The sequence below is a fragment of the Caretta caretta genome, chromosome 15, assembly GCF_965140235.1.
Source record: "Caretta caretta isolate rCarCar2 chromosome 15, rCarCar1.hap1, whole genome shotgun sequence".
Lineage (NCBI taxonomy): Eukaryota > Metazoa > Chordata > Testudines > Cheloniidae > Caretta > Caretta caretta.
In genome coordinates, this window is record NC_134220.1 from 27,052,006 (window position 1) to 27,062,829 (window position 10,824).

General features: G+C 41.9%; 1 protein-coding gene and 1 long non-coding RNA gene across 3 annotated transcripts; one reads left to right on the forward strand and one right to left on the reverse strand.

Annotated features, from left to right (window-relative positions):
- Positions 1 to 2,603: 2,603 nt before the first annotated feature.
- On the reverse strand, positions 2,604 to 5,774 carry LOC142069326 (uncharacterized). The gene is made up of 2 exons (XM_075120064.1): positions 5,624 to 5,774; positions 2,604 to 4,364 (listed from the first exon to the last, which is right to left on the reverse strand). The coding sequence occupies exon 2, from the start codon at positions 4,285 to 4,287 to the stop codon at positions 4,153 to 4,155; it is 135 nt and encodes a 44-aa protein (XP_074976165.1). The 5' UTR covers positions 4,288 to 4,364; positions 5,624 to 5,774; the 3' UTR covers positions 2,604 to 4,152.
- Positions 5,775 to 6,000: 226 nt separating this feature from the next.
- LOC125622903 (uncharacterized) lies at positions 6,001 to 9,439 on the forward strand. 2 transcript variants are annotated; one of them, XR_007352841.2, is made up of 3 exons: positions 6,001 to 6,275; positions 7,322 to 7,432; positions 9,369 to 9,439. It is a non-coding gene; the product is annotated as an uncharacterized LOC125622903 (long non-coding RNA). The 2 variants fall into 2 exon arrangements; XR_012665097.1 differs by lacking the exon at positions 9,369 to 9,439 and adding an exon at positions 8,235 to 8,353.
- Positions 9,440 to 10,824: the final 1,385 nt, after the last annotated feature.

Genomic DNA, 10,824 nt, shown 5'->3' on the forward strand with positions numbered 1-10,824 from the left:
AACCCGCGATCCGCTGGGTTGGGCTCCCCGGGACTCTCCGGTCTGGCCCCCCTCGCTCCTGGCGCGTGGCGCCCAGCCCTGCCCGCCGGTCTCCGGACAGTTACCGCCTGCGTGTGGTCCTGTTAATGCGCCCCACAGTGAGCTCAGCCCCGTCAGCAGCTGTTGGCTTTACCTTCCTTGTGTAGTGCTTTGCCCTTGTCTTGACTGATTTTCTTCTTGTTGATTTCAGATCAGTTCTCCAATTTGTCAGGATTGTTTTGAAGTTTAATTTTGCCCTCTGAAGTGCCAGTCTACTCTTCCAGTTTGGTGTCTGCCACAGATTTTATAAGCGTACTTGCCACTCCATTACCCAAGTCCTTAATGAAAATAGTGAATAGTACTGGACCCAGGACTCACCCCTGGGGGGTCGGTCCCTCTTGCTACGCCCCCCCCCACACACTTTGAGAGCAACCCTTGGTAATTATTCAGAGTAAGCCCTGTCAACCAGTTCTGCACCCACCTTACAGTAATTTCACCTAGACCATGTTTCCCTAGATTGCTTATCAGACTGCCATGTAGAACTGTGTCAAAAGCCTTACTAAAAAATCAAGATCTCTCACATTTACAGCTTCCCCTCTAGCCACTAGGCCAGTAACCCTATCAAAGAAGGAAGGTTGGTTTGGCATGATTTGTTCTTGTAAAATACATGCTGACTATTACTTGTAATCCTCTTATCTTACAGGTGCTTACAAATTGATTGTTTAATAATTTGTTCCAGGTATGGAAATTAGTCTGTCAGGGCTATAATTCCCCAGGTCTTTTGTCCCCCTTTTTAAAGGCACTATGTCCTCCTCCAGTCCTCTGGGACCTCATCCTTCCTGCATGAGTTTTCAAAGATAATTGCAACAATCTCCAAGATTGCTTCAGCTAGTTTCTTAAGTACTTAGATGTCTTCAATAGCTCTAACTTATCTAAATCTTAATTATGTTAAGTATTGGTTACAATTAACATTTTTAGTGAAGACTGAAGCAAAAGAGGCATTAAACTCCTCAGCCTTCTTGATGTCATCTGTTATTTGCTGTCTTTCCTGCTAAGTAGAGCACCTACACTTTCCTTTGTCTTTCTCTTGTGCCTAATCTATTTAAAGACCCTCTTCTTCCTGTCTTTTATGTCTCTTGCTAGGTGTAACTAATTTGTGCCTTAGCCGTTCTGATTTTGCCTGTACATGTCTGAGCTGTTGATTTGTACTCAGCAATTTGTCCATGTTTTCATTTTTTAGATTTTTGATTTTTAAGTCATTAAAGAACTGATGGAGTCACGTTGGCCTCTTACTAGTCTGCCAGGCTCTTCTCCGCATTGGGATAGTTTGCTGTTGTGCCTCTAATATTGTCTCATTGAGAAATTGTCAGCTCATCTGAACTTTTTTCCTTATGGTTTGGCTTGATAACAACTATTTCTCCTGTCTATGCTGACCTCTTGTTATTCTGGCAAACAGATCTGTTTTTTCCTTTCTTTTTTGTTAAACTGTATCGATGCCATAAAAATGAGTTAGTGGGAATCAAAAGTGAAATAACTTAGTCTTACTCATCTGATTTAAAGTATACGTATATGTAAAGAGAATTTAGGGGTTGAAGTGGATAGTGCAAATGTGGAATCTTGTCTGTACAAGTAAAAAGTAGGGACAGGAACTGCTGGAGGAGAATGTGCTCCTAAATCAGATTTTTTCTGTGTGACCACCAGGTTTGTAGCAGGACTGAGCCCTAAGAAAGTAGATAAACATTCTATTAGCATGGTGAGTATTATATTTAAGCCTGTCTCCTTAGATGTGACCATTCTCTGACTCTGTTTTTAATGCAGTTCAGTGGACTATGCTTAGCACCTGATGTAAAGCCTCCCAATGACTTCAGTGGGGTTTGGGTTAGGCCCTTATTGCTTAATCTTATTTATGCTCATGCACAGCTTCAACTCACACATGCTGGAGTATAATGATCTTGAACTCACTTCTCTGTGCCACATAATGGCTTGCAGATTTAGGGCATTAGTGTGAATTTTGCCTGGTAACTTTTTAATAGAGCTCGTTCTGATATCTTCCTTCATTTCTTTACATTATAGACACAGCTGTATCCTTTGTGGATTTTTCCATTTTAAAACTCAGTCTACAATTAGCAACTTTTCTTGTTCCTTTCTGACACGTAATCTAGAATTATCCAACACAAACACCTAATTATTTTAATGGGGCTACTTTGCTATTTATAAAGTCCAATGACTACATTTGTTCTTGGGAGTGAAGTTGCTAGTCTTTAAGTAATGAACAATTTGAATGATCTGAAATTAAAGACAGGAACGGCACTTTGTAAACTAACCGGACAAACTTTTAACTATTGACTTCTAAAAGTTTTCTGTTTGTGTTAAAATGTTCTATTTATTTTTTATTCAGTCATTGTCATGGGCATCAACAGATCACTAATTTAGAAGGGAGTAGTATAAATACATTCTGAGGGGAAAAATATTTTTTCCCTCTGTCATAAATATTTTCAGTTATAGGGCACAACAGGCCAAGTGTCGGTGTATGACCAAAGATCCACAGACTTCTGATGACATTAAAAGGAGCAGGGACTGTGAAATAGGTGTGTGTGGTAATTTCTTTAATTCAAATGACATTTTTTTACTCACTTTAATTTTTCTAGCATTTTTATACAGAAATACATTTTAAGTGGCATAAAACCTGGCTTGAATGAGCTAGAAGCAGATTTCGCTAACATGACGTCAGCTCAGTGGACTGCCCTGCGTGACACAAACCACAAGAGAAATCACTTGCGCACTAGGACCCTGATCCTGCAAAGACTTATGTACAGTACATGATCAAGTTTACGCGCTGTGAATAGTCTGACTCCCTTTGAAGTCAGTGGGGCTATTCACTGTAAAACGTCTAAGCCTTTGCAGGCCTTAGACCAAGATGTTGATGTCAGTAAAACAACATCTGTGTTTTGCTGTAACACTGCAATTGGTGTAAACTGCAGTATCTAGAAGAACACCATGTGGTTGCCCATATTTTACCATTCTGTAGGCTCATTTTCAACCCAGTAGTTTGCAGTTATTAAAATGTTTGTTAGAAGTTGGAAACATGCCATGTAGGTCATGAAAGTTAAAAGATAGGTTTTGTTTTTCTTTCTAAAAATCATAGAATTATTTAAACAAACTCCCAAGGACACTTGTCCTTTTTACACTTCAGTCTGCTTAAATAAAAGCATAAGAAATTAATACAGCTTTATGAAGGTGCACATTTTCAGCATGTTTGAGATTTCGGGTTGATTTACACTGACTTCAATGGAGTGATGCTGATTTACCAGATACCACTGTTTAGTCTTACCACTATTTTAAGATGAACAGTTCTGACCCATAGAAATTACAGAAAATCCTAGCCAGTCACTTTGTTCCCTCTCTCCTGGGACAGGTTAGTTGCATAGGATATTTTTAGTGCTTGCTTATACAGCATGGTCCCAGTAAAACTCTTGCCTTGCTGGTTTCAGCTCTTCCAAATATGCTAATATCATGCTCCGGTGGGAAAGGCTGGAAAACTGGACACCATCAGATAAAAATGTTGAAACAAAAAGAGAGGAGACATGCGTTATGCTGATTTGAAGGAAGCACTTCCAGGACTGAATAAGAGGATCAGAAATTAAAAAGTTAAGCCTCTGTCTGCCTTTACCGCCATAACAAGGCTGATTGAAGCAGACATGTCTGGACTTGATTGCTCAGAGGCCAACTCACACTCTAATGGTTCTGCACCACTTCTGGGCTTTCTCCCTCCCTTTCATCCACCACCCTCAACAAGCTGCTATTTTCAGGAGTGATGTCAAAAAGGAGAAGATTGATCAGAAAACAAAATTGCCAGCCATCTTTCTGATCCTTCAGGCATGGGACAGGGTTGATCCCAAAGATTGAGTCTGGAAGAGTCACTGGGGGTCAGCAAGGTGTTTTTTAATCATTTTTTGTTTTACATAAGAAAATAGGGTTGTATTTAGCCAATAATAAAACAAAGACTTGCAAAGTTTGTGGAGCCAAAATGAACTGACATTCTATTTGTTGAGCAGATGCCAGCTGCAGGGTACTTGGTGGTGACTGTTGCACATTCTGCACTAGTCTGTGGCCAAAGAAGATAGAGGGGAGCCGTCACTTAAGCACCAAAAAATAAGTTGTCCAGCCAGCCAGGAGCAGTGCCCCAATCAGCACTGTGTAACTGAACAGCACAAAGGCCAGGAGCTCCTTCAGCACTTTCAGGAAGTGGACAGCGAAGGACTCCTGCATGGTTCCTCCAAGCACCACAAGCCAGATGGGATTTCTGCCGTTGTCTCACACTCTGCTCCCCACTAACGTACCCTGATCTGAAAGGAAGAGAAATAAAGGGGAGAATGAACCATTCTGAGCAGGCGGATGCAGAGCTGAGGGAGAGCCTGCTAATTGCATGTAGAAAAGTCTGGATTCAGATAGCTTCTGGTATAAACAATATCTGTAGACACTATGGTTTGTCAGAAGCTTTTTAATTGCCAGGGGAGAGTGTCAGGCTGGGACGGTGTTTGTGTATTTGGAAAGTCTCTTTCAGAGTTTTCAGGATGTATAGTGCTGAAAGGTGCTGCAGGATCTGATCACAAACCAGTTTAGGACTTGGGGTGGGGTGGGAGAGTGGAAGAAATAAACAAGGTTAAAAATACATATGGGTGGACTAGGGCACGAGCAGACAGATGACGTCCCAGCCAATTCCTGGAATTATTCCCTTCTGTCAATTGATATGTGGCTGGTGAGCTTCGTATTTAGAGCATTCGCCGATGGTGCATTAGTACCAACAAAAAGCTCTAATCAAAGTGGTCAATTCCTCCAGAGAAGCCACTGTTAATATTTAATGTTATAATTGCTTCTAATGGACAGACAGGAACAGAGCAGGCTTTTTGTTTTGGATCAGGGGAAGATTTGGGATTAAAGATAAATTTATTTATCTGAAAGCTTCATAACTCCTGTTAAAATAACCTTTTTTATTTTTAAAGGGAAAGGGATAAGATGTTTTAAACTTCTTTCCTCCCCAGTTAAATATATATTTGTGCATTGCCCAATCAGTTGCCACCAGTTAGTGAACTTTATGTAAAATCTCAATATATTTGCAATAGTTGTTTGCTACTTACTTAGGCTTTTAAGGTGTAAGGAATCCTACCCCCATCTACAGTTGCATGTTCATTGATCCTTCATCAGAAAATTACCAGAGCAAAAATATTTGTACCTTTGTATGCATGACCAAAAGGAAAATGAAAGTAGGCTAATACTAACCAAAAAGGATTATTTTTCTTTCAAATTATATACCTCCAGTCGAAGCAAAATGAATTCCATCCTACCACTTAACAAAGGAGTGATTAATTAGAAACATGAAGTGAAATCTAAACAGCAGCTTTAAAAATATATATATATTTTGTTTTAATGTTTTTTTAAACTCCCCACACCCCACGCTATGGTCAGGTGTATTAAAATACTGCAATTTTAAAAAAAATCTGTTAGATATAGTTTTTCAGAGTATGGAAATTATTTACTAACCAATGTTTTACGTGAATTTAATTATGGAACAATATCTTGACAAAGAGATAAATAAACTGCTTACCGTGGGATAGGTGACTGCATTTACTTCTTAAAGTTTCTGTTTGCTTTTGTTCTGTAGCTTTCTCTTGAATTTCTGGCTTCTAAAAGGTTGGTGATGTAGTTTGATCCCCTTCTGGTCTGCTAATCCGAAGAGTCAGGAGTAATGAGGTTGTATTTACAGCCTGCACCAGTACTAATGGACTAGGTGTGGTCAGAGACCAATTATTATATATGACATAGACCCTTTGCTTTCTCTGTGCTGACAGCACACCAGTACAGAACAGTCCAACCATTGGTATTGCCATAAATCCTAGGGAGATTTTTGATGTGAACAATATATTGCATACTTTAAAATGCATGAAACTCCCCACCTCCCAGTTGTCATTTAACACTGTGTTTTCGTAAATATCCTTATTTTTTCTGCATCAGATCTTAAGCTCATCTCCTTCTTCTTATTTCACCAGTCAGTTTCCTATGTTTTTGGATACTTTATTGTGCATATTCTGCTTTTTGTATAATTTTCTGCTCTTAGCCTTGTTCTCACAGACAGGCCATTAAAAAGGAGGAGGATGATACTGGAGTGGAACTGAGGAATCTCTTAAGATCAACAGGACGTGACTGGATGGATGCCTGTAGATCTAGTTAGGCCCGGTCATCAAAAATGATGGATGAAGGTAGGCTTACCTCTGCAATATCACAAGTCCAGTTTGGTACATACTGTATTTCACATATCCACACCACAGAATCTCTGCCTCAGAGAGAGAGACTGTTTGGTTTTTAAAATGACAGAAAAAATGTCAAGATGTCAGTCTAGTCTCAGTGAATTGGTTACTAATAATCCTCTTTAAAAGGTAAAGGTTGTTTGGTTTGGCTTTTAAACAACCAGACATATATGCAGCACAGAGAAGCAAGAGCATCTACTGCAAATCAAATCTCTTACCTATTGAGACATTATGCTCTAGCAAATGGCCTCTTAATTTAATCAGGATCTCTTGTTATCAAATTATTACCCCATGGTCAGAAAGACCGTAGCTAGAAGGGAACATAAACAAGCTCAGGAAGCTTGTTAAGTAGTAATTGCTCCCCAGGAGAATTGGTCAACTCCGGACTTTGTTTCTTGCATATTTCCAGGAAGAGACCCTGTAGCTGATGTGTCTGTGTAACTGTCAATCTAGCTGCTAGTTCTGATGTCCATTCAGAAATGATATGCTGACACACAACGCTCTTTCTGGCCAAAGTTGAAGTTTAATTTGATACGCACGTTAAAAATATTTTTTTATGAAACAAGTCCAGTTACCAACAACTTAGTACAAATGAAAAAGTTAAATAATCTAGCACTTCTTGTTTTTTTAACTATTTATGCTATTACCTTTTACATTTCACTTAGCTTGGCTAGTAAAACCAGATTAATTGGTTTTACTCTTCTCTCTCCTCAGTTTTGTTCTCTCAGTCTCAGGCAGTATCAAAATGATGCAGTATTACAGGAGAAAATGTATATCCAAATGAAAGAAAAATCAATTTAAATAATAAAATTATGAAAGCCTATTGAGGAGCTGTCAATTTGATTTTTTTTTAAACACTAAACCTAAACTCATGGTTGTCACTTTATCTTTCCTAGTATATTTGAGTACTATAAATGTGTTTGTATATGGTTAAAAGTGGAAGGCAAAGAACTCTGCAGAGGTGCAATTTGTAATTCTTTATGGCTTGATTTTCAAAGGTGCTAAGTATTGATTCCAATACTTGGGAAATCAGCCCACTATTCTGTAATAAGATATAAGGCCTCAGTTTGACAGATGCTTTATTACTGGAGAGCTCACGCATACCTGAGGTAAGAACAATCAGGTGGTAAATTTCCCGTTCAGTTTTTTTACATACTTTAAAAAGTCAAATGTTCCTCAAGTACTTATCAAAGAAATAAAAATGTTAACTAAGAGTATATTACTTGTATGGTAGAAATCTAAGGGCAGGTCTACACTATAGCTGCAATCAACGCTCTGAGATTGATCCACCAGCGGTTGATTTAGTGGGTCTAGTAAATACCCACCAAATCGACAGCAGATCGCTCTCCAGTCGACTCCTGTACTCTACCCCTGATGAGAAGAGTAAGGTAAGTTGACGGGAGATTTTTTTTCTCCCGTCGACCACCCTCGGTGTAGACCCCGCAGTAACTTGACCTAAGGTAGGTCGACTCCAGCTATGTTATTCACATAGGTCAACTTACCGCGGTAGTGTAGACATAGCCTAGATATTGGCTAAGCAGTTTCGCATTGAGGCTGTGTTGACCCGCGGGGGTCGATGGGAGAAAATCTCCTGTTGACATACCTTACTCTTCTCATCGGGGGTAGAGTACAGGGGTTGACTGGAGAGCAATCTGCTGTCGATTTGATGGGTCTTTACTAGACCTGCTAAACTGACCGTTAGTGGATTGATCGCAGAGCATCGATCCCAGCTGTAGTGTAGACCTGCCCTCAGTAAAGTCTTCTGTTTCTGCTTGAAGAATATACATGCTAAAGGGAGGATTTGGTTAAATATTAGGGTTTGTTTCACAAATGTTCACGGAACTTCAATTTAAAATAAACAAATGTAGCAGAATATAGAATGTTCATCTAATCACAAACCTTGTCTTTTAGATCACAATTCAACAAAAAATTGAGACTATTTAAAGGATTAACAAGAGTATAACTATGGGGTTGGAGGAATGTGCCCCACAAAAGGGGGTGAATTCTAAAGCAGGAGACATTTGTTAAGGCAAGAGTTTCTGCTTGAAAAAACACCTGGATTCTTTTTCTTAAGGGCCAAACATTTTAGACGGGTTTGAACTTGAACTCCAGCTGCATAAGTAACACTGGAATTCAGCTCATTATGAATTCAGGAAAGCTAGGTGAATCACTGAGAATAATTAATCTAGCTCTCCTAAACTCAGGGGGTGTCAAGCACCCACTGTGCTTGAAAGGGTGGCTGATGATACTCAGCACTTCTCATGTAGGAGGCCTAGTGCAGTGTTTCCCAAAGGCGGCCACTAGGGGCTTTTCTTGCAGCCACAGCCTCCTGGGCAGTGATCCCTCCCACAGGGCCACCAGCAGGGGTTGACCCTGCCCCTGTCTGGAGAGACTAATGCTGGAGGAGCAGACAACTAGTGAGTTCCTCACCTTCCTGGGGAGTAGTGGTGGGCAACCTGCGGCCTGCAGGCCACACACGGCCCATCAGGGTAATCTGTTGGTGGGCCACAAGACAGTTTATTTACACTGACCGTCTGCTGGCACAGCTGCTCCTTGTGGCTCGGCTCCTCCTTCAGACAAGGGAGCCCTTTCACAGCTTTGAAATAGAGTGGCCAGCTCTGGCGATGATGCAGGAGGCAGAACTGAATCCAACTCAAACCATCTCCTGGCCTGTTAGTGGATTACCCTGATGGGCTATGTGTGGGCCGCAGGTTGCCTACCACTGCTTGGGATGGTAGGGTCAGGGTCCAGCCCTGGGTGGCGGACAGCAGGCTCGGGCCATGGGGCTCCACCCCCCCCCCCCCAGCTGTGAGGCTCACATCCCCATTGCCCCTTGCTGCCTTCACCAGCCCATTATGTTCCCCCCCCCCAATACCTGCCCCCTGCTGACCTCCCCATCTAAGGCTTAATGTGTCCCTGGGCTTGCCAGGCCTGAGTGTGTCTGCTGCTGTGAAAAGTGCTGTTTGTTACTTTCACAGAAGCAGAGTCTTCTTTAAAAAGACAAGACCCTGCAGAGCAGCTTATTTGTGTTTCTGTTCTGTTTAGGGCCAGTAAAGAAGAGAGAGACAACGACATTATTTTTATTATTGAGTCTGTAGAAAGGGTCAATAAATTACAAGGAGTTGGACATGTGTATGTGCCTATTTATGAAAAGTTTGTCAGTGCGGCCATCAGCAAGAGTTTTAGGCCTCACTTTGAGGCTACCAAAAAAAATGTCTTGCGAGACCTCCCCCCCCCCCAGTGCATCACAAGGGCTCTAAAGGAGCATTAGTTTGTCAGCTTCTCCTTGTTAAGCAATCATTGCTGTTTAAGAGGTAACAAATGAAGATGTATATAACTGGGGTAGGCAAACTTTTTGGCCCAAGGCCTGCTTGGGGAAATTGCATGGAGGGCCATGAATGTAGGGCTGGGGCAGGGACTTGGGGGGCAGGGTCTGGCCCGGCACTGCTGCTAAGGCAGGCTGCCTGCCCTGGCCCCATGCTGCACGGCTCCCACTACATCCCTGGGGGAGGGGTTCCTGGCCACTGGGAGCTTTGGGTGTGGAACCCACAGGTTAGGGCAGTGTGTGGAGCCCTCTGCCCCCCCCCCGGGGGAGCGGCAATCCCATGGGCTGCATCCAAAGCCCTGAGGATCCAGCCCATGGGGCTGTAGTTTGCCTACCCCTGCTATTAATTCGTTAAGCAGATATTTGTCTATCGAGTACAGACTCATATACAACTTTTGTGTAGCTTTTTCTCCTTTATTGCTCACATGGGATGGTGGTTTCCAGCAGCCCCTTTGTCATCAGTAACTGAGGATTTACATATTTATTGCAGCTTATGTGCTCTGAAGCAGCCACGCACACAGCCAGTAACATCAATACGTACACAGCAGCCATGGGAGGCTGCAATGGCTCTTCAGATAATAGTGATGTTGCTAGAAACTTGTGTGGTAAGGACAAACTAAAGGGGAAGAAGCTGTATTTTGGATGAGCCCTTGAGATTTGAGGAATGTAAGTGACTTCTGCCACTCAAGCTCTCCCTGTCTTTTTATTATTAATTGTCAGTGACCTGCAAGGATTAAACAGCTGGGTTTGTAGACATACCCAGAAAAACAGATTCAACTTGTACAGTGCAAGCTACTGCTACAAAAGGGACCTATGCAATGGGAGAAAGAATCCACAGAGTATCATTCCCTGCAAAGGCAGATAGGAAGGAGATAGTGTCTATTGCAAACTCATTTGCTGTCTGTTTGACTGTTCCTACCCCCCCCCCCCCCCCACTCCTCATACAACCAAACACAGCTGAACTACATTTATTACCAGGCCACCACCATTGAGCAGATACTGAAGAGAGGAAAGTAACAAATATTGACAGAAGTGGAGGGGACAACTTTCATCTAGCTGGGGTAAGCAGGCATGGATGTAAGGGGGGAGATATTAAGAAATGGAGAACTAAAGGCAGCAGGAAAGACTTGCTAGCACAGAGATCAATTAGATTATGGGCCAGTCTCCCTTGGTTGA

What these genes read in the sequence shown, in the direction of transcription:
- LOC142069326 (XM_075120064.1), bottom strand. Translation starts at nt 4,287, where the DNA reads ATGCAGGAGTCCTTCGCTGTCCACTTCCTGAAAGTGCTGAAGGAGCTC.